At 43.8% G+C, this 23,294-nt stretch overlaps 2 protein-coding genes across 9 annotated transcripts in view; both read left to right on the top strand.

Annotated features, from left to right (window-relative positions):
• Window positions 1-32: 32 nt before the first annotated feature.
• ZNF655 (zinc finger protein 655) lies at window positions 33-18,847 on the top strand. 7 transcript variants are annotated; one of them, XM_008018637.3, is made up of 5 exons: window positions 33-141; window positions 2,201-2,363; window positions 3,554-3,639; window positions 4,084-4,210; window positions 5,566-6,408. In XM_008018637.3, exons 2-5 carry the CDS (start codon window positions 2,228-2,230, stop codon window positions 5,760-5,762), a joined length of 546 nt encoding a protein of 181 aa, XP_008016828.1. In that variant the 5' UTR covers window positions 33-141; window positions 2,201-2,227; the 3' UTR covers window positions 5,763-6,408. The 7 variants fall into 7 exon arrangements, with proteins under 7 accessions (XP_008016828.1, XP_008016829.1, XP_008016825.1 ...); XM_008018638.3 differs by lacking the exon at window positions 33-141 and adding an exon at window positions 148-371; XM_008018634.3 differs by lacking the exons at window positions 33-141; window positions 3,554-3,639; window positions 4,084-4,210; window positions 5,566-6,408 and adding exons at window positions 148-371; window positions 14,110-14,214; window positions 14,665-18,847.
• Window positions 2,254-23,294, top strand: part of TMEM225B (transmembrane protein 225B) — a 45,990-nt gene continuing 24,949 nt past the window's right edge. Inside the window, exon 1 of one of the 2 annotated variants that reach the window (XM_008018643.3) lies at window positions 2,254-2,363. The gene's annotated coding sequence lies outside the window, so the exon portion shown is untranslated. Of the gene's footprint in view, window positions 2,364-18,958; window positions 22,345-23,294 lie in introns of those variants that run through there. The other variant, XM_073012784.1, reaches the window with a different exon arrangement.

Genomic DNA, 23,294 nt, shown 5'->3' with positions numbered 1-23,294 from the left:
CTGCACTCCGTCGCCGGAAGTGCTACAGAGAAGCGCCGGCCTCCGGGCTGTCTAGAGTGGCCCGGGAGAAGCTGTGGTGGCCCGGAGCGCGGGTGTGTAGGTGACAGGACAGCTGCCAGGCCCGCCCCTCCCCTCCCCTCGGTGAGTACCCGGAAGCCGTTCTGGGGTCGCAGTGGGGTAGCCGCTTGTTTCGCCTTCACGGGAGTAGAAGGAGGCGGCGTCCGTCCGCGGCCGACGGTGGTTTGCTTCCCCGAGAGTGCGCGGAGGCCCGGGTGCGAGGAGGGCCTGTTTTTCTTCAGCCCTGGTTCATTCACCTCGCGGACCTAGGGCCCCGCCGTCAGGAGCCGGCGACCGTGCCCTGGTGCGAGCTGGTCGGTATGGCCCCCCTGGTTCTTTTGGGACTTTGCCTTGGCCTAAAAGGGAAGTGGGAGGAGGGCAGCGCCGGGCAAGGCCTTCTGAGGACCGAGCTGGGAGCCCGGCGAGGGCCCAGGGCGAGGGTGGTGGGAGGGGGACGGCACCCTCATGCGTCCTTGGGCCTGAAGGACGCCGCTCAAACCTGTTCGAACCGCAGCTTTTCCCTGCGTTGCTCTCAGGATTGCGGGAAAAGGCCGGCCTAGCTGGTCTGAGTTAGCGAAGGGCCTGCCCCAGAAGTGGAGTGTTATTTGCCAAGCCCGTTTAGTAAATCAGAGTGGGCTGACGGTGTTACCAAGACATTCCTAAGGGGCCTGCTGTTTATTTATTTATTTAAATGAGTTTATTTACGTAAACGCGGGCTTGTCACGGTGGTTCAAGCCTGTAATCCCCTCAGTTTGGGAGGCCAAGGTGGGAGGATTGCTTGAGTCCAGGAGTTCGAGTCCAACCTGGGCAACATAGGGAAACTCCCATCTCCACTAAAACAAAATTAAAGTGAGTAATCACAACTAGCGTTTTTCTTTGGGCACCAACTTGAGCCTCCAAAGAAAATTGTAAATTTTAAATATTTTATTTCAGACGGGCTGCCATGCTGTCATACAGGCTGGAGTGCAGTGGCGCAGTCATAGCTCACTGCAGCCTCTACCTCCCAAGCTCAAGCGATTCTCTTGACTTGGCCTTTGCAGTAGCTGGAACTACAGGCCTGGGCCACCACGCTTGGCTATTTATTTTTATTTTTTGTAGAGATGGGGTTTCACCGTGTTGTCCAGGACGGTTTGGAACTCCTGAGCTTAAGGGATCCACCCGTCTGGGCCTCCCAAAGTGTTGGGATTACAGGCTCGAGCCACCACACGTGGCCAATTTTAAATATTTTAAACTTTCTACAGAAAGTTTTACACTATTGAATTGTACTGTGTTGATTTTTTTTAATGCTACGAATTCCAAATTAGAGACTCCTCCATACTTGGATCATATGATTTGGTTCTTAAGTATTTAAAGCTGAAGCATATCCATATTTCTTTTTCTTTCTTTCTTTTTTTTTTTTTTTTGAAATGGAGCCTCACTCCGTTACCCAGGTTGGAGTGCAGTGGCGAGATCTTGGCTCACTGCGACGTACGCCTTCTGGATTCAAGCAATTCTTCTGCCTCAGCCTCCCAAATAGCTGGGATTACAGACCTGTACCAGCATGCTGGCTCATTTTTGTATTTTTAGTAGAGATGAAGTTGCCCCATGTTGATCAGGCTGGTCTCAAACTCCTGACCTCAAGTGATTGTCCCGCCTCAGCCTCCCAAAGTGCTGGGATTACATGCCACTGCACCTGGCCCCATTTTTCTGTAACTTTTTTTTTTTTTTTTTTTTGAGATGGAGTCTCGTTCTGTCACCCAGGCTGGAGTGCAGTGGCCGGATCTCAGCTCACTGCAAGCTCCGCCTCCCGGGTTTATGCCATTCTCCTGCCTCAGCCTTCTGAGTAGCTGGGACTACAGGTGCCCGCCACCACGCCCTGCTAGTTTTTTGTATTTTTTAGTAGAGACGGGGTTTCACTGTGTTAGCCAGGATGGTCTCGATCTCCTGACCTCGTGATCTGCCCGTCTCGGCCTCCCAAAGTGCTGGGATCACAGGCGTGAGCCACCGCGCCCGGCCTCTGTAACTTATTTAGGGTGGTTAATCATTATCAACTAATTTTTATTGAATATCCACAGTGTGTAAGATATTTTGCAAAGTCCTGATGATATAAAATGATGAAATGTTTTAACTTATTACAGTAATTTTTCTTAATCTCACCTTGCAGTGATGGTCATTGTCCTCCAGAGCAGTGATGGAGGAAATACCAGCCCAGGAAGCAGCAGGGTCACCAAGGGTACAGTTTCAGTCTTTGGAGACCCAGTCTGAGTGTCTGTCCCCAGAGCCTCAGTTTGTGCAGGACACCGACATGGAACAGGGACTCGCTGGGGGTAAGGCAGAGACAGCACTTCTATCTGGGAGAGTGGGAGTGTGGAGGGGCTCCCGAGGGGGCTCCTGGGCCTGGTGTGAGAGAGGCCAAGAACTGGAATAAGAACGTGGTCCCTAGAGGGAGGAATGAAAGAGGGGGCAGATGTGACTCAGTTCAGTCCTAGTCTGAGCCCTTTTATTAAGGACAGCTCGTCTTTCTTAAATAAGCAGAGTGATGGCACTTACTCGCTGTGGTTGTTTTTCCTTCAGGCAACCTTCACTTCATCCCAGTTCTCACATCCGGAATAATTTCTAAAATATGCTGCTTTTGCCACATCTCACAGTCCTTTCCTGGCTCTCACTTCCTCTTAAGATTCAGGACCTTTCCTTCCCTGGTTCCCTTCACTTAGTTTTGCTTTGCTTTGTCACCTGCCATCCATTCTGTTGTAACTGCAGTTTTTTGTGACTAGACTAAATTTGGTCAAGGAAGCAACCATTTAATTCCTTGTTTGAACACAATGCCTGTATGAATGTATATATACTGTATTTTGACTACGCAGTCACACTTTTCTGTATCGTATAGGTAGGTTGGTCTTTTTCTTCCTTTGTTTTGTAAGAGCTGTGTCTTAGATTGCCTGTGGTTAACCCTAGTGCCTGAAATAACTTGTGTGTCACCCACACAGATCAAGTGGCACAATGTGTAGAGTGCTGTGGGGGATTGTGGGACTGTAGAAAAGATTTCGAGGAAACAGATGACCCTTTCTTGTTCTTGGGGGCCTTACACACTGGTTGAGACAGTGCCCATTCACAAGAGAAAGGCTTATCAAGTGTCTAGAACAGTGCCTGGAAAGGGTCAGAAGTCTGCTAAATAACCCTAGCCCAGGACAAGTCCCCACAAATCTTTATGCTTTGCTTTGCCCATCTGCAAAACAGGTATAGTCTTACTCCTCTGTAAGAGGACTGTCATGTGATGAAAATAAAGTGAAATACAAGCTTTCCTAAGAAAATCCTGTATCACAGGTCTAAACTTGCATAAGGCATGCAAGTACTGAGACAAAGCAGAGTAGACACAACCCAATACCTAAAAAATGTTCATTGGTTTTACTAGAGTATTGAGGAGGGTCCTGCTGACACCCCTTGGGCTGGAGAGGCCTCTGAAAGGGAGCCCTGGGAAAGGGCTGCTCTCACCCTTCACTCCTTTCTCCTCCCTCAGCTCCACCTGTTCCCCAGGTGCCTGCTCTTCCCTGTGAGGGAAGCCCAGGAGACCAGGCAGCTGCGCTCTTGACAGCCAGGTACCAGGTGAGCTGAGGAACCCTCTGCTTTTCCTCAGGGACTATTGCTACTGATGGAGTGTGGCCTCTCACTCATCCCATCTGTAGACCTTGCCTGGAATTTTTTTCAATAGCAGAATCCAGTTTGGGAATTGATCCTCTTCAGAGACCTGGACTTCATATAAACCAACTTCCCATCTCCCCAGTACCATGAGCAAACTCTGTTTTTTCTTTGTTCATGGTTGTGTGACGGGTGCTTATTAGATGTTTAAGGGTTATGGGCTTTATTCCATAGGTTCTAATCTGTTCTCCCTCCTCCTCAACGTAAGTACATACTGGATACCCTCTCTGTGATCTTCATTCTCTGGCCATGATGCTACAGTGTTCTCATTCCCTCGCTATGATCTTCATTCTCTGGCCATGGTACTACAGTGTTCTCATTCCTCAGAGCAGCCAGGATATGTTATTTCAGGAGTTTGTGACATTCGAGGATGTGGCTGTGCACCTTACTCGAGAGGAATGGGGATACCTGGACCCTGTTCAGAGGGACCTCTACAGAGAAGTGATGTTAGAGAATTATGGGAACGTGGTCTCACTGGGTAAGGACTTCCTTATTATTTGGTTTATCTATTTGAATTTCTTTACTTTCTTGTTTCTTCCTAAGTATAAGGTCTCTGAGAAGGTCTGTAGAGTGTGGCTTAGATTCCAGGTCTTAGAACCTCTGAATCCTTATCTTTCATATCATCTTCTCTGGGAGGGATAATTAAGGTTTGTTTGGGGGTGCCAAGAGGAGACATTCTCCTCCTCATCCCCAGTTCATATTTCTGGCCATTGTGGGGCATCTGTTCCCTTTTAGCAAAGGGAAACTTTCTTGTGCTTTGCTTGATTTCTCACTATTCTCTCTTCCATTTTTGTAGAAGAGACCCCAGGGTGGCCTCCCAACCTCCACCTGGACACTTTCCTCTTTGGTATCTCAGTGTCCCTGTATTGGAGAATTGGAGAATTTCCCATTTTTCCAGGAAAAAGAAATGCCGTTTAAAAAGATAGGCTAAATTCCTTCTTGCTGAGTAGTCCCTCACCCCATAAGATCCCCAGATGTATCTCCAAGCAGGCAGAACTTGAGATGTCATTTGAAGGCGTGACTCACTGTGAGTACATTTCAGTGAGTCACCCAGAATGGTAATCCAACGTAACCGCACCCAGGGCAGCAGAAATCTCAGACGTTTACCCCACGCTGAGGTGGGGTCAATGCTTAACTCATGTCTCTCCCTTGTCATTTTGAAAGGTATAGTAGGAAGCTGGGATTAGGCAAGCTGTAGTGCTGCCGGGAAGCATCAGTAGGGTTTGTCGGCAGCTCCCTTGGTGTGAGCATTGTTCCTTTCTCTTTAGTTTATTTTTTATATTATATTTTTAATTTAATTTTATTTTTAGACAGAGTTTCACTCTTGTTGCCCAGGCTGGAGTGCAATGGTACAATCTCAGCTCACTGCAACCTCTGCCTCCTGGGTTCAAGCGATTCTCCTGCCTCAGCCTCCCAAGTAGCTGGGATTACAGGCGTGGGCCACCACGCCCGGCTAATTTTGTATTTTTAGAGGAGACGGAGTTTCACCGTGCTGGTCAGGCTGATCTCGAACTCTTGACCTCAAGTGATCCACCCTCCTCGGCCTCCCAAAGTGCTGGAATTACAGGCATGAGCCACTGCACCCGGCCTCCTTTTTCTTTAGTTTCTTGCTTGCTTCTGCACTCTTCTTTTTGTGTGTGTAAATACTGAATCACACGTTTTATTTTCTTTTTTTTCCCGTTGGCTTTGTCTATGCTGGTGGTATCCAGGGCATTGCTTTGTCTCCCGCTGATTATGCTCAGAATTCAAGGTCTTCTTATCTGTGGGGAGGCAGCCTGCCCACTGGGACGGTTTTTAGTGTGTTTTCCATTCCCGGCTCTTTAATCTTTGTAGGCATACTTCTCCGCCTTCCCACCACCCGGATTCATAGTGTGAATTCCTGCCCGGCCCTGAGTCATACCCAGGCAAGTGCTTTCTCTGGAGAAACACTTGCCATCCTTACAGCAGGAATCTCCAAGAGATGGCCCAAGTATCGGCTTCCCATCGATATTGCTCGTCCCTGCTCGGAAACTCCTTTTCCACGATTGTGAGATATTAAACTTGACTGATGGAATAGAAGCTCCCCAGGATGCCACCACTGTGTAAAATCGCAGCTCCTCAAATTACCTCTGTTTAATTTCTAATGTTAGGGTCCAAGGAAGCCCTCTGTTGCAACCAGATGCATTTTGAACTCAGTTCATTCAGAAACCATGGTTTGTGGTCATCATCTACTTGTGTTGTGAGAAACCAGAAATTCCAACTTCAGCTCTTCAGTTATGGTCTTTTCGTATTATTTTAGAATGTGAAACTTACGCTATGTGCCCCTCCTTTTATGTGGCAAACACAACCTGCCCCGTATGGTGCCTAACTCTCCTGTGAACCCTGGGCTTTCCTCATGTTTAACATTCTGGTTTCCTACTTCCTTGAAGTCCCTGTGGCCCTCTTCAAGGTCCTACCTTCTTCCCCTTTGTTCTTTGTGGTTCTGTACAGATTGATGTGTTTATATTGCCTTTCCTGATTAAGTGTTCCTTACTCTGTCCTTGATGGAGGGGAGAAGGGAGGGCAAAGAAGTTAAATTTATTTCAGCACATCAAAATGAATATCTACTTAATAACTTTGTAAACTGTAAAGTGACATACATATAATTGTAAAGTACTGTTAATTTTGTCTAATAATTACAGAGTTTCCAACAGTTAACCTGTCTACTTTTTGAAGTAAAGAAACTTTGTAGCAGTTTAATGCAGTCTAATAGCATAATATGCTATAGATTGAACTTTATCCCATTTCCTCTCTTATCTCTGCACGCACACTCCACATGCTTGCACACTTAAACGTACGAGAGACATACACACACGATGTAAGAGACCCTTCTACTCATCTTGCTTTTGTGATCAAGTTAGCAGCATCTCCTTAGCAGTTATTTTTACAATCATTGGGAAGTCATTTTCATATTTGTGGATTCAGCAAACTTCATCTGAAATTTAACTCATTTATGCCTAGAGTTCTATTATTGGAACACTAAGCTTGCGGGAATGATTTATATCTTGCTGCTCAAGGTCATCGCTAAGGTCTGATTTTTAACAAAAAATATGTGCAACCACTGGCACAACTGGGTTAAGTTTATACGTTTATTAATTTAACTTTTTGGGGTTGTAAGACTTTTTTTTTTTTTTTTTTTTTGGAGACGGAGTCTCGCTCTGTCGCCCAGGCTGGAGTGCAGTGGCACCATCTCGGCTCACTGCAAGCTCCGCCTCCTGGGTTCATGCCATTCTCCTGCCTCAGCCTCCCAAGTAGCTGGGACTACAGGCACTTGCCACCACGCCCGACTAATTTTTTTGTACTTTTAATAGAGACGGGGTGTCACCATGTTAGCCAAGATGGTCTCAATCTCCTGACCTCGTGATCTGCCCGTGTCAGCCTCCCACAGTGCTGGGATTACAGTCGTGAGCCACCGCACCCGGCCAAGACTTTATAATTCAGTCCTGCTTTCCAGTTTACATCGTTTTCTCATGGCAGGAGCTCCAGATTGTATTTTGTTTTGTTTTGTTTTTGAGACGGAGTCTCGCTGTGTCGCCCAGGCTGGAATGCAGTGGTGTGATCTCGGCTCACTGCAAGCTCCGCCTCCCGGGTTCATGCCATTCTCCTGCCTCAGCCTCCCGAGTGGTTGGGACTACAGGCGCCCACTACCATGCCCAGCTAATTTTTTGTTGTGTTTTTAGTAAAGACGGAGTTCATCATCTTAGCCAGGATGGTCTCGATCTCCTGACCTGGTGATCTGCCTGCCTCGGCCTCCCAAAGTGCTGGAATTACAGGTGTTAGGCACTGCGCCCGGCCTCCAGATTGTATTTGTCACAGACATCAGGACGTTGGTCCTTTGCTTAAGTGCTTCCACTATGTAGCAGTAAATATACAGAGTACAAATAGCTGAGTAAAGAAATCGGTAATAAGTAGTTTTCATTACCACATAATTTAAAAAGGAACATACTCCGTTGATGATGAATGAACAATTTGCTTGTGGGTCACTATCCATGGGGAAGTTACCTGTTACTTAGTGTGGGAGATTAAGACTGGGAAAGGGGACCGGGTTGCTTTTCACATGGGTCAGTGTGGCAGGTGCCCTATTAGATGCTGGCCTCAGAAACATGCTTGTTAAAATTCTAGTTGATACTAACTGGGTCAATAGATTGGGAATGTTTGGCACATACTCTCTGCTTTTTTAACTTGATGTCATGAAGAATTACAGTGATTTTGCACAGAATGTTTTCCATTGTCACAGCTATTTAATATTTATTGAACAGCCAGTATGTTATTGGGTGCTATAGATATGTGTGTGTGTATACACACACACACACACACAGAGACATAGGACATTTATATGTGTGTGTGTATATATATATAAATGAGATATATATATATATAAAAATGAGATATATATATCTCGTTTAGTCCTTACCATAACCCTGTGAGCAGATGATACTGCTCCATTTTATATCTGAGGAAACTGAGGTTCAGAGAAGTTAAGTGATCTTTGCAGGATCAGTGAGAGGATTGGGACCAGATCTGCCTCTGAAGCCCCTGCACTTTTTCACTACTTTGTGCCTTTAGGACAATAAGTTCAACTACACGTGAAGTTTTTAATATTTTTGGTGAGTTGTGTGTACTCTGATGACAAAAATTCAAAATGCCATGACAAATTAGACAGACAGGCCAGTTTATAGTTTGGGACCAGAAGGGCATGCATTCAAAAAGTAAAACTCTCTAGGGACACATTCCAGTCCAGCAGGTATCTACAAAAGAATGATATTGCTATGGAGAGATATTATTTGTGTATTAAGGACCAGGAAGAAAAGTGTGAAACTTTCAGATGGCTAAAAGCATAGCTGTAGTAAAAGCAACAAACCATATAATATGGCAGATTTTAAATATTATTATTACTATTTTTGAGACAGGGTCTCCTGTTGTCTCCCAGGCTGGAATACAGTGGCAAAATAACAGCTCACTGCAGCCTGGACTTCCCCCCCAGGCTCAGGTGATCCTCCTACCTCAGCCTTCTATGTAGCGGGGCATATAGGCCTGTACCACAGTGTAATTTTTTTCTATTTTTAGTAAAGAAGGTTTTTAGCTGTTACCCAGGTTGTTGAACTCCTGGACTCAAGTGATCTGCCTGCCTCAGCTCCCCAAAGTCCTGGGATTACACATGTGAGCCAACACCACACTCGGCTTTAACTGTTATTTTTGAAGACTAGATTAAAATAAATTTTATTAGAAAACTCTCAAGATTTAAATAAAATCTTCTTTTTTTTTTTTTTTTTTAGACAGGAGGCTTGCTCTGTCGCTCAGGCTGGAGTGTGGTGGCACAATGTCAGCTCACTGCAACCTCCACCTCCCAGGCCCAAAGCTGTTCTTGTACCTCAGCCTCCAGAGTAGCTGGGACTACAGGCATGCACCACCATACCCAGCTAATTTTTGTATTTTTAGTAGAGATGGGGTTTTGCCATGTTGGTCAGGCTGGTCTTGAACTCTTGGCCTCATGTGATCCACATCCAGCCTTAAAATCAAAAGGTTTTAATACGTTAATTTTAAATGGGAAAAATGTAAAGCAAGTGCATATTTTGAAAGCATAGAGTCGGCTGGGCGTGGTGGCATGAGCCACCTGTAATCCCAGCACTTTGGGAGGCCTAGGCGGGCAGATCATCTGAGGCTGGGAGTTCGAGATCAGCCTGACCAACATGGAGAAACCCCATCTCTACTAAAAATGAAATTAGCTGGGCATAGTGGCACATGCCAGTAATCTTAGCTACTCTGGAGGCTGAGGCAGAAGAATCACTTGAACCCAAGAGGTGGAGGTTGCAGTGAGCTGAGATCGTGCCATTGCACTCCAGCCTGGGCGACAAAGTGAGACTCTGTCTCAAAAAAAAAAAAAAAAAAAAAAAAAAAAGCATTCACATCAGTGTCAAGAGAACCTGCTACTAATGCTTTCTTTGATAGGCAGTATAGTAGGTTGGAAGGAATATAAACTGTGGGATCAAACTTGGGTTCCAGTATGTTGAGCAAATTATTTAATCTGACACTCATTTTCTTCATTTATAAAACATGAAAAACAACGTCTACCTTCTGGGTTGTACAGGATTGAATTTGATTATGCATGTAAGTTCCTGGCTTGTACTGGGTGTGGTGGCTCACGCCTAATCCCAGCACTTTGGGAGGGTGAGATGGGCAGATCACAAGGTCAGGAGTTCGAGACCAGCCTGACCAACATGGTGAAACCCTGTCTCTACTAAAAATACAAAAATTAGCCAGGCGTGGTGGTATGTGCCTGTGATTCTAGCTACCCAGGAGGCTGAGGCTGGAGAATTGCTTGAATCCGGGAGGTGGAGGTTGCAGCGAGCCAAGATTGTGTCATTGTACTCCAGCCTGGGTAACTCCATACCCGCCCCACCAAAAAAAAAAAAAAAATTAAGTACCTGGCTTGTGCTAGTAACTTTAATATTTTGGAAAGACAGCAGGTGATACGAGCTATAGACCAGATTGTTAAATACAAATAAAAATTTTAGGAATGTGTTCCAATTATTTATTTATAGTGGAGTTTCCTCAAATTGATTTTTGTTTGGATTATTGCTTAGGGGTTTGCATTTTTTTTTGTTTGTTTGTTTTTTTGAAATGGAGTCTCACTCTGTCACCCAGGCTAGAGTGCAGTGGCGCGATCTCAGCTCACTGCAACCTCCGCCTCCTGGGTTCAAGCGATTCTCCTGCCTCAGCTTCCCGAGTAGCTGGGACTACAGGCACCCACCACCATGCCTGGCTAACTTTTGGTATTTTTAGTAGAGACGGGGTTTCACTGTGTTAGCCAGTATGGTCTCGATCTCCTGACCTCGTGATCTGCCTGCCTTGGCCTCCCAAAGTGCTAGGATTACAGGCGTGAGTCACCGCGCCTGGCCGGGGTTTGCATTTTTATTGTAAAGGGATTTGCATTTCCTTGATAATAAATCATCTTTTAGATCACTTTTAATTTTTAATTTTAATTTTTTGTAGCAACAGAGTCTATGTTCCCCAGTCAGGTCTCAAATTTCTGAGCTCATGAGATCCTCCTGCCTTGGCTTGTCAAAGTGCTGGGATTATATGTGTGAGCCACCATGCCTGGTACATAGATCACATTGATTGGTTTATTGGTTGATTGACTGACAGGATCTCACTCTCACCCAGGCTGGAGTACAATGGTGTGATCTCAGCTCACTGCAGCCTCGACCTTCTGAGCTCAAGGGATCATTATGCCTCTGCCTCCCAAGTAGCTGGGACTACAGGCATGTGCCACCATGCCTGGCTAATTTTTGTATTTTTTGTAGAGATGGGATCTCACTATGTTGCCCAGGCTGGTCTCAGACTCTTGGGCTGAAGCGATCTGTCCGTCTTGGCCTCCCAAAGTGCTGGAATTACAGATGTGAGCTTCTGTGCCCAGCCATAGATCCCTTTTAAGTAACACTTCTACAACTCCCAATTATTTAGGCTCCTGGCTCACCGTATATTATTCCAATCACTTTTTCTCTGTTGTTTGTATTATTACCTTTTACTTCACTGTCAGTATTTTATAAATCATATTAGAAAACTCAAGATTTAAATAAAATCAAAAGGTTTTAATACACTAATTTTAAACAGGAAAAATGTAAAGCAAGTACATATTTTTGAAAGTAAAGTTTTGAGTTAAATTTAGGAAACAGGCATTTAGGCTAGTGGCAAGAAAACTTACATGTTCTTTCTGTGTGTAATTTGGAGGAAGGGATGAATTTTGTCCACAATCATCATTTATTTTTTTTCAGGGCTTGTTAGGAGGCAAAATCATATATATATATATATATATTTTTTTTTTTTTAACTAGCAGATTGTTTAAAGGCTAGGTTTTGAAATAAGACTGTACAGGTTTGAAAACTAAGCATTACCAGTTATTGTAACCTTGGGCAAGCTACTTAACCTCTGTGAATCTTAGTATTCCCATCTGTAAAATGGCTATAATAATAGTTTCTACCTTTTAAATTTATGGTATTAAATGAGTGAAAACCTAGAGAGCTCTTGGCACGGTACTTCGCACCTACCAAATACTTGGTAAAACTTAATAATATTTTGATGATACTGATGATACCCTGTTCCCTCTTCTAAACTGTGATATTGTATCTCTGCCTGCTCAGCATTTTCTCTCTTTTTTTTTTTTTTTTTTTTTTTTTTGAGACGGAGTCTCGCTCTGTAGCCCAGGCTGGAGTGCAGTGGCCGGATCTCAGCTCACTGCAAGCTCCGCCTCCCGGGCTTATGCCATTCTCCAGCCTCAGCCTCCCAAGTAGCTGGGACTACAGGCGCCCGCCACCTTGCCCGGCTAGGTTTTTTGTGTGTTTTTTAGTAGAGACGGGGTTTCACCGTATTATCCAGGATGGTCTTGATCTCTTGACTTCGTGATCCGCCTGTCTCGGCCTCCCAAAGTGCTGGGATTACAGGCTTGAGCCACCGAGCCCGGCCTCTCTTTTTTTTTTTTTTTTTTTTAAAAAAGTTAGTAGTGTTGGGGTACAAGTGGTTTTTTGTTACATGGATGAATTATATCACATAGTGGTGAATTTTGAGATTTTAGTGCACCTGTCACTGGAATAGTGTACATTGTGCCTAATATGTAGTTTTTTATCCCTTGTCCCTTCTCCCACCCTTTCCCTTCTTACTCTCTGAAGTCCATTTTATCACTCTGTATGCGTTTGCATACTCATCTACTGGGCATTTTCTCTTACACCTTCCTACGTTACGTTAAACAGATATCTAAAATCAAACCCCTCATCCTATATCAAGACCACCTTTTTGGTTGTGCGTATGTGTTTTAAGTGTAGATATGGAGTAAACAGCCAGAATTTCTTTCAGTTACTAAATATCGACAGACACCTTAAATATCTCAGTTAAAAGTTGCAAATTATGTTATTGGAATTCTGAGAATAATATTGATTGCTTCATGTTACACTAACTTTACTTTTTAAACTTCTGAAACGATTTCATTTGACATAGCAGACCTTAATTAAATAAATATCCACAAGGAGAACTGACTCTAAATGTCCAGCAGGATTTCAGAAACACAGTAAATACTTTTCTTCTATCTATTCTGATCTCCTTGCTCATAGGCTCTCACGTGGAATTTTCGGGGCAGCTGTCAACTCTTCATATTTTCCAGCCCCAGTGCCCTTTTTATAAAATTGGGTGGCTGTTAATACACTGATGCTTGGGCGCACAGAGTTGGCACTCAATAAGTAGCTGTTAAGTAAATTAATGAAAAGAAGTACAAGATACAAGATACCTGGTCCCTTCTATCAAAGAGTTTATAAATCAAGTATGAGTGATAATGCCTGAAACCACTTAAAAAAAATCTATGTAAACACCATTATATGTGACATGTCAGGATAAGAGGAACAACTAACAAATTTGGTACACATTCAGTAAATGAAGAGAAAGGTTTTTGGAGATGAGGGGCTTGAGCCAGACCTTGTATGTGTGCTATTAGAAGCTTTCTGGAATGGACAAATATAAAAACTGCCCTTTGATACTAATAGTATTAAAATTCTGTCTCTTTGGAAGCTGACTGTGTGTTGCTTTAGCCTTAAAAGAGATTTATATCCAGTCATTGCATTATGCAAGCCATAGAAGGACTGTTTTATGTGAAGATGCACTGATTGCACTTTACTCTCTATATTTTATTGTAGTTAGTTGTTTAGAGCTGTTTCTGTGTAGAATGTGAGGTCCTCAAGGGAAGGGACCTTCTTGGCCTCTTTATCCCCTGCATGCTTTGCATAGAGGAGGCACTTCATAAATGTTTATCGAATAAATACTACACTCCTAATGGGTAAGAATGTGTCATATTACTCTTTTTTTTCTTATGTGCACTGAAACAAATTGTTCCTTGAGATTGGTCCTTAGAATATTTATTTCGTTTTCACTGATTCTCTTGCTACAGGTTAGCTAACCATGCAGCAGGTGCTTGAGTTTCACCTTTCTCCAGTCCAGCAGAATTATATTTTGATGACCTCCGTTTTGATACTTGTAGACCAGATCTAATCTGAAGATTAATCTTTAGGTAACAGATGGAGAGTGATAATGATAACTTCTGTGAAGACAAACCCATGCACACATTCTGTTGTCTGAATAATATTTAAATGAATCCTTCTGCTCCCAAGTCATCAACTTGCCCCTTAACACACATCTCTCTAGAGCACAAATCTGAGCTCCTTGTAGAAGATCTTTGCCCTCTTCACTCTCCAGGCCTTCCTAATTAATGCCTTCTCAGAATTGACCTCTCTCTCTTAATCATTAGTTAAAAGAAAAAGTGACTGGTGTAGGACCTGGGGATACACTGCCACATTCCATTTCCTTCTCTATGAGCAGGATTTCCAATTTCCAAGCCTGATGGGATCTCCCAGCTGGAACAGGATCTACAGGTCTTTGATCTGGAAACTAAGACTAGAGAAGTCTTAAGAGGTGACTGCTCAGGTGAGTAAGGCAGAATCAATCAATTAGTAGGGAAGTAAAGTTCAGTTGTTCAGCCAAGTTGTAGCTGCTTTGGCACTCAGAATGAAGAGCTCTGTGTGTGTGCTAGCATGGAGAGTTCCTTCCTTTTCCCTTCAGTTAGGCTGACCTTTCCCATTTGTTTAGTACCTGTGCATATGTCGTACTAGACCCCTAATGAAGTTGCTTACCTAAAATTCTTTCAACTGTTTCCCTGTTATCTCCTTACTCTGCTGAACATGTCCGCTGTTTTACCTCACTGCTCCTGTTTATGCCCTTACTTCTGCTGTTGAGATTTTGTGCCTGTTTTTCAGAGGAAATAAACTTTTCTTGTCCTTGTAGATACTACATTGTTTAGTTTTCTCATCTGAGTTTTCTTTTCCTAAGCACAGGGTACAGATTACATTTGCATTTTCTATTTATATATTATATCAGATGGAGAGACCAGAGAAGAAAACAAGCTGTTGATTCCTAAGCAGAAAATTTCGGAAGAAGTACATTCATACAAAGTGAGAGTAGGAAGACTCAAACACGATATTACCCAAGTTCCTGAGACTAGAGAAGTGTATAAGTCTGAGGACAGATTAGAAAGGCTTCAGGAAATTCTAAGGAAATTTCTGTACCTGGAGAGAGAGTTTAGGCAAATAACAATCAGCAAGGAAACCTTCACCAGTGAGAAGAACAATGAATGTAATGAACCCGAGAAAAGCTTCAGTCTGGACTCTACTATTGATGCGGATCAGAGAGTTCTTAGAATACAGAATACTGATGACAGTGATAAGTACGACATGAGCTTCAGCCAGAATTCAGCCTCTGGTAAACATGAACACATAAATCTAACACAGGATTTTCAGAGTAGTGAATGTAAGGAAAGCTTAATGGATCTCTCCCACCTTAATAAATGGGAGAGCATCCCTAACACTGAGAAATCCTATAAATGTGATGTATGTGGGAAAATTTTCCATCAGAGTTCAGCCCTTACTAGACATCAGAGAATCCATACTAGAGAGAAGCCCTACAAATGTAAAGAATGTGAGAAGTCTTTCAGTCAGAGCTCAAGTCTTAGTCGACATAAAAGAATACACACTAGAGAAAAACCTTACAAATGTGAAGCATCTGATAAATCCTGTGAAGCGTCTGATAAATCCTGTAGTCCAAGCTCAGGCATTATTCAGCACAAGAAAATTCACACCAGAGCCAAATCTTACAAATGTAGCAGTTGTGAAAGAGTCTTCAGTCGTAGTGTCCACCTTACTCAACATCAGAAAATTCACAAAGAGATGTCCTGTAAGTGTACTATATGTGGCAGTGACTTCTGCCATACTTCATACCTACTTGAACATCAGAGGGTCCATCATGAAGAGAAAGCCTATGAGTATGATGAATATGGGTTGACCTATATTAAACAACAAGGAATTCATTTCAGAGAAAAGCCCTATACGTGTAATGAATGTGGAAAAGACTTCAGATTGAATTCACATCTTATTCAGCATCAAAGAATTCACACAGGAGAGAAAGCGCATGAATGTAATGAATGTGGAAAAGCTTTCAGTCAAACCTCATGCCTTATTCAGCACCACAAAATGCATAGGAAAGAGAAATCATATGAATGTAATGAGTATGAGGGCAGTTACAGTCATAGCTCAGATCTTATCCTGCAACAAGAAGTCCTCACCAGACAGAAAGCCTTTGATTGTGATGTATGGGAAAAGAACTCCAGTCAGAGAGCACACCTGGTTCAACATCAGAGCATTCATACCAAAGAGAACTCATGAATGTAATGAAGATGGGAAGACATTTAGTCAAATTCAGGCTTCATTCAGCATCTGAGCGTTCACACCAGGGAGAAATCATGTATGTACTGCATGTGGTAAAACCTTCAGTCATAGCTCAACCATTGCTCAGCATCAGATAATTCACACCAGAGGGAAACCCTCTGAATGTGACGAATGAAGAAAAGGTATTAGTGTTAAACTCCTAATTGACTCCGGAAATCTATACCAGTGAGAAATCTTATAAATGTATTGAATGTGGTAAATTTTTCATGCTGTTAATATTTTCATATCTTAGTCACATTCAGATAATTCACACGGGAATAAAATTCCATTGCTGCAGTGAATGTGAAAAAGCCATCAGTCAAAGAAACTACCTTGTTTAGTATCAAATTCATGCCATGCAAAAAGATTATAAATGTAATAAACATGTATGTGTGTGAGGAGATTCAGTCATAACCCAACACTCATTCAACATCAAATAATTTATACCTAAGATAACTTATTTGGGTGTAGTAAATGGCAAATCTTTCAATAGGAGTTTAGTCTTTGTCATATCAGAATATCCATAGTAGACAAGAATTTGATGTAATGCAAATGGAAAAACTTGACACCACATTTCAGGCTTTACCCAACATCGAAATAATGGAGAGAAAATTGTTGATTATTTGTTTATGAAATTGTTAATACATTGTCCCAATCTTTTTCATTACACAAAAATCTAGGGTTGACTTGGTAAATGCAGTGCCATTTTCTCATGGAGTTCCTTTATTTAATATGTATTCTAAGTAGGTACATTTATTTTTACTTTTTTATTATAATTTTGATATTAAAAAGAACAGAGATGGGGTCTTGCTTTGTTGCCCAGGCTGGTCTCGAACTCCTGGCCTTGAGCAATCCTCCCACCCGTCCTCCCAAAGTGCTGGGGTTGCAGGTGTGAGTCACTGTGCCGGGCCTATTTTATTTATAGAACTCATTTAAGCTGTTTTTATTTTAATATGCCCTATAAACATTTTTATTTTTGAAATTGGTTCTTAGTGTTCACAACTTCCATAAGATACTGCTAATGCACCAGTGTTAAAACACATCGACATAAGTAGCTCATTTAGCTTTTTCTGCTGTTCTTGGCCTAAGTTCTCTCCAAAACCAACTCTTAGGCCTGCTTTTTACTAGGGATCCTATGTCATATTGTTTTACAGCCACAACACTTGGATTCCTGTTGATTAACTTCTCCATTCTCTTAAGCACCTTTAGAAGACTTAGAAGTTTCCTAATTTTAAGCATTTCACCAGCAAGTATTCCATACCTACTTGATGTTGCTGGTCTGGTGTCTTATTTCCTAAAGCGAAGCATCTTTTTTAGAAAAATAATTGGATTGAAAATATATCCAGTCCAATATAAGTATGAAGGATTCTCTCTCTTGAGATTGTAGCAGGCAGCCAGACATTTTCAAATGATGCCCAAGGTTTTAGCTGTCTTATGTGCATCCACAGTCTGCGAAGAAGAGAGATGATAAGGACATCAGGGAGCCACCAAGACTCCTGGTAGCCTCACTACATTCATCCAGTGCCTATTCTGCATGCCTAAGCTTAGAGTTCTTTTATATACCTCTCAGGCCAGCAAAATGCTCAGGTCTGCTTTTGGTAGGGTAAACATAAGATACACAGGCTGGGCGTGGTGGCTCACACCTGTAATCCCAGCACTTTGGGAGGCTGAGGCAGGTGGATCATGAGGTCAGGCGATCCAGACCATCCTGGCCAACTTGGTGAAACCCCGTCTGTACTAAAAATACAAAAATTAGCCGGGCGTGGTGGCGTGTGCCTGTAATCCCAGCTACTCAGGAGGCTGAGGCAGGAGAACCGCCTGAACCTGGGAGGCAGAGGTTACAGTGAGCTGAGGTCGTGCCACTGCACTCCAGCCTGGGCAACAGAGCGGGACTCTGTCTCAAATAAATGAATAAATAAAATAAATAATAACACACACACAAATCAGTATCATAAGGGAATGTAGCCTTCCAACAGAGATGATGCTGTTCTTATGTTAATCTCAGAGACAGTATTTCAAGAGAGTGGCAGGTCTGTTCCTGGTAAAATTTTAACCATTAGGATTGCAGATAAATATTGAATTCTGCTCCCCCCTCATCAATCCAGGACAGTATTTGAAGTGTGAGGGCTTTGTGTATAGTTGTTTATCCATTGCCACATTTTTGTATTTTAATAGTCTACAGGCTATATAAAAGAACATGGCTTTTTGATTGATAAAAGTGATTACAGATGTTGGCTCAAGTTCAGGGCCACCATCATACACCGAACAAGAGTTCATGATTCTTTAGGTAATGTCAAAACATTTTGTATTTTTCTGTCTTAAGCTTTATAACATTTTGTGAGTGAGACAGATGTTGTTTAAAATTCTTGTTGTCAGTCCAGCAATTGAGGCTTTCATAGTTCAGTGTTAATAATATTCAGTAGAGTCCCTCAACAAATATATAAAAATATATTGCTCACTCTGTAATCTTCCTATGGCTAACCTCTAGGATAGTTCTGCCACTATATTTTACTTCTTTGCCATCAGCAAGAATAGGATCTCATCAAGGCAAGGTAGGAATCTAAATGAAATTGATATATAAATGAATTGATCTAAATGTAAAAGCAAATGAAAAATGCATGTGTTTTTTCCTATCAAACATGTATACCCTTATGTATAGAGACCAGTAGTCACCTGTGGTGACTGAAACAGGATTATGTAATCCCAAAAGCAGAATATGTAAAAATCACATGTATGCATTTGGTTTAGGAATGTGCTTTTGTACTTCCACTTGAATAAAGATGTGTTTGGTATTCTGAGAATTTGTTTCAAACAAAATCTGAAGGTCTCAGCCAGAAGCATTTGGGAATGTTGGAATCACCTCTGGCTACAACTCCTTTCCTTCCTGAAACTTGCTTCACAGCAAGAGTGGATCATTTTCCTTTGCATTGATGCAAAGCTTGCTTTTCCGCAGACCTCTGGAACAAAAGCTGAATGTTTGGAACTTAAAGCAGATTTGATTGGGAAGTTGTTGGTATATAAAATAAGACTAAATAGTTTGAGGTTTCAGTAGAACTAGGAATTTTTTTTTTTTTTTTTTTTTTTTTTGAGACAGAGTCTCATTCTGTTGCCCAGGCTGGAGTGCAGTGGCGCAATCTTGGCTCACTGCAACCTCTGCCTCGGGTTCAAGTGATTGTCTTGTGTCAGCCTCCCAAGTAGCTGGGATTACAGGCACCTGCCACCTTGCCTGGCTGATATTTGTATTTTTAGTAGAGACAGGGTTTCACTATGTTGGCCAGCCTGGTCTCAAACTCCTGACCTCAGGTGATCTGTCTGCCTCGGTCCCCCAAAGTGCTGGGATTACAGGTGTGAGCCGCCGTGCCCAGCCATATTTTTAAAATAAGTAAAACTTTCCTGGGCGTGGTGGCTCATGCTTGTAATCCCAGCACTTTGGGAGGCCAAGGTGGGCGGATCTCCTGAGGTCGGGAGTTTGAGACCAGCCTGACCAACATGAAGAAACCCCGTCTCTACTAAAAATACAAAAAATTAGCCAGGCGTGGTGGCACATGCCTGTAATCCCAGCTACTCGGGAGGCTGAGGCAGGAGAATCCCTTGAACCTGGGAGGTGGAGGTTGGGATGAGCCAAGACCACGCCATTGCACTCCAGCCTAGGCAACGAGCGAAACTCTGTCTCAAAAATAAAATAAAATAAAATAAAACTTTTAAAAATGCGGAATCAAAATAGTCCTTCAGGGCAATCCTTTAAGCAGCTATTTAAGGGGCCTGATACATGAGTTTGTGTTCTGAGTCATTTTGGTCTTGAAAGGGGAGAGAAGAGAAATAGAATAGTAGAGGGCACCTTTATCTTTTGTCTTTCCACCTACCTACACACACGTATGTTTGTACATATCTAAACTTTATTCTCAATTCTGCAAAGCAGCTAGCTTCATTTTACAGATAAATGTTTTAGTAAACATACCCCAGCCCTGGTGCAGTGGCTCACGCCTGTAATCCCAACCCTTTGGGAGGCCGAGGCAGGCAGATCACTTAAGGTCAGGAGTTTGAGACCAGCCTGGCCAACATGGCAAAACCCGGTCTATATTTAAAATAGAAAAATTAGCCAAGCGTGGTGTTGTGCACCTAAAATTCCAGCTACCTGGGAAGCTGAGGCACAACAATAGCTTGAGCCTGGGAGGCAGAGGTTGCAATGAGCCGAGATTGCGCCACTGTGCTCCAGCCTGGGTGACAGAGAGACTTTGTCTTAAGAAAACACGCAAAACAACAATATACCCCAAAGTGATGTTGGTATTACACAGATCTCAAAACCCAGAGAAGTTTGATAGCTCTTCATTCCCTAGTACATTGCTGATGACTCATTGTCATTAGTTTGCCACTGATCTCAAGCGCTCCCAGAGCTCTCTGGGATACTAGGAGAGAATATCCTGAGGTTTTTTTAGGGAGCTAGTCAAACCTGTGCTCTGAAACAGGTTTGGACAGTTTTGACAATGGCAGGTCACAGGTCAAAGCTCCCAGATTCATATCTCCTGTCAAGATACCGCTGCTGCCATCACTAGATTTGCATTTCCATTACACGGTGACCAAATTTACTCTTATATTTTTCTGATAACCAGAACTTGCTGGTGGGCATGTATCCTTGCTACGAGTCACTGTCACCTCTGGTTATAGCAGTGGAGCAAAGTGGTAATGGGAAAATTCCTAGGTTTTTGGCCTGAGTAAAAGGGTGGATAGAAGTAGATGACAGGTGGGGAACATGGGGACAGGAGCAGGGAGAGTTTTAGCCAAAGAGCTAGCATGTCAAGGCCTACATGTGAGAGTATGGCACTTTCAAGGTAATAAGTGAAGTCTGGAGAAATGCCTCACCCTAGGATGTAGTATGTGGGCAACTGAGGAGGTTGAAGAACCAAGTTCAAAGGAGGCCCCTAGAGATTAATCTAGAGAACCAAGCACTGTGGGATTCCCACATCTAAAAATGTTGCCTTCATTCATCCATTCATTCAGTAAACATTTAGCAGTGTAGGACTGGCATTGTTTGAGGAGGGATACCCTGGATTTGGAGATCTTAACATGTAACTAGAGAATACATTGGCATCCTGGGCTGTGGTGAGAACTACCACCCAAAAGGTAACTCCTTGCTGGAGTCAGCAAACTAACATCTGTCCTTTTTCTAACATTTGTATCATATGGAACCACCCTTTTTTTTTTTTGTTTTTTGAGACAGAATCTTGCTCTCTCGCCCAGGGTGGAGTGCAGTGATGCGATCTTGGCTCAGTGCAACCTCTGCCTCCCAGGTTTAAGTGATTTCCTGCCTCAGCCTCTTGTATGTGTATTTCATTCATGTTTATAAATTTACAACCTGGGCATAATAAAAGCATTTGTTTTTGTCTTTTCCCCATTTGCTCATGTTATAATGACACAGTCTTCCTCCATTGTCCTTTGTGGGTGCAGTTAGATGCCCCCGCTCTGGTATGAGCAGGCCAGGGTTCAAATGCTGCCTTTGTTACATAGCAACTGCAGCTCCAGAATGTAAGATGGTAAAAAAAAAAAACACCACCTGCACAGGACCGTTGTGAGGATTAATGAGTGTCAGTTTAAATGCTTCATAACTGGTAGTTGCTGTTTCTGAGTTTATCAGGAAACCCCTTATCATGAACAATTTGTCTCCTTAATCTTTTTTCTTCCTTTTCTGCTTCAATATATCTCATGCCTCTGGCAAACCCATACTCCTGGCGGGCTAGGTGATTGGCTCTTGGCCCCTTCTCTAAGGCTTTTCTTGCCCATTCCCTCTGCCTATTTATAGGTGGTGCAAAAGTAATTGCGGTTTTTGCCATTTGTAAAAAATTGCAAAACCACAGTTACTTTTGCACCAACCTAATACATACTCCAGGCCAAACTGGGAGGCGTTGGGGTGCACACAGGGAGAGGAGAATAGGCTGGCCTGAGGGTGAAGAGCGCAGGCCCAGCAGGGTCAACCCGGCCAGCGGTCACGAAAGGAGGTGAAGTTGAGGGGAGGCGACATAGGGCAGGAAGAGGGGAGGACAAACGGGGTGCACATGGGGACCGTGGCGATGACACGGAAGGGACAGCCAGTTAGAGTGTAGGCCCACTTAGGCGATGAAGGGCAGGTGAAGAAATCCCGTTCCATCTCCCTGCAGTCCTCCCTTGGGGAACCCCCATCCTATCCTGCTCTGGACCAGGGCGGTTCTTGGAGGGCCCGCGATCGAGATGAGGCCTCCGAGCCGCCCAGAATAGACTCCGAAGTGCGCGCAGCTGACCCCGAGGTTTCCTTGCGCCCCCTAGGGTGAGTGGGCGAGCTGCGCGCCCCCGTGCGAACAGAAGCGGGGTCCGCACCGTAGCGGCTGGAAACGCGGTCGACAGCGGGGCCCAGCTTGCAGGGCTCCTGGTCGCAGGGGCGGGGCCCGCCGCCGGTTTCTAAGGGCCTGGCTGCGTTCCTGCAGTCATGATCAGGGGTCTTCGCTTTCGCCCATCCCCTCCTGGAGAAAGAACGCAGCTTCTAACGCCGTCTTGGTTGGGCACCCTTCTGGGGAAAGCTCCGCCTACCATTGCCCTTGTACCTGCCCTCTCTCTCCCTTTCCTGAAGTGACTGCCCGTCTCTTGCATTGTGTTGTGAATGTGTCGAGATCTTGGCGCTGCAGCAGCGTGGGGGATTGGATCCAGCCCACGGAGAGGTCCCCGGACTCCATTTGTCCGTCTCCAGGGCAGGGGCCTCGGAAGAGGAAGGGAGAGGAGCTGATCTAGCCGGCTGATCTTTGTGGCTTAGACAAAACTTTAGAGTTTATTTGTCCTTCTGACCATGCTCTCAGATCAGATGGACAAGATTAGCCTTACACTTAGAAGCGTTGTGGTGCAAGACTAGTGACTTTTTTCTCCCTCTCTCCCTTCCCTTCCCTTCCCTTCCCTTCCCTTCCCTTCCCTCCCTCCCTCCCTCCCTCCCTCCCTCCCTCCCTCCCTTCCTTCCTTCCTTCCTTCCTTCCTTCCTTCCTTCCTTCCTTCCTTCCTTCCTTCCTTCCTTCCTCCCTTCCGCCCTCCCTCTCTCCCTCCTTCCCTCCCTTTCTTCCTTCCCTTTATCCACCTCCTTCTCTTTTTTCTTTTTGAGACAGGGTCTCACTCTGTTACTCAGGCTGGAGTGCAATGGCATGATCATCACTCACTGCAGCCTCGACCTTGTGGGCTCAGGTGATCCTCTCACCTCAGCCTCCCAAGTAGCTGGAACGACAGGCCCACACAACT

The sequence above is a fragment of the Chlorocebus sabaeus genome, chromosome 28 (genome assembly GCF_047675955.1).
Source record: "Chlorocebus sabaeus isolate Y175 chromosome 28, mChlSab1.0.hap1, whole genome shotgun sequence".
NCBI lineage: Eukaryota > Metazoa > Chordata > Mammalia > Primates > Cercopithecidae > Chlorocebus > Chlorocebus sabaeus.
Note: the sequence above shows the minus strand (reverse complement) of the source record. Positions and strands in the feature narration are given on the sequence as shown.

Excerpts from the sequence above, each read along its gene's own strand:
- ZNF655 (XM_008018634.3), top strand. The coding sequence starts at position 2,228 with ATGGAGGAAATACCAGCCCAGGAAGCAGCAGGGTCACCAAGGGTACAG. Across the intron at positions 2,364-14,109 it reads GGAACAGGGACTCGCTGGGG|GATTTCCAATTTCCAAGCCT; the intron begins GTAAGGCAGAGA and ends CTCTATGAGCAG. Across the intron at positions 14,215-14,664 it reads CTTAAGAGGTGACTGCTCAG|ATGGAGAGACCAGAGAAGAA; the intron begins GTGAGTAAGGCA and ends ATATTATATCAG.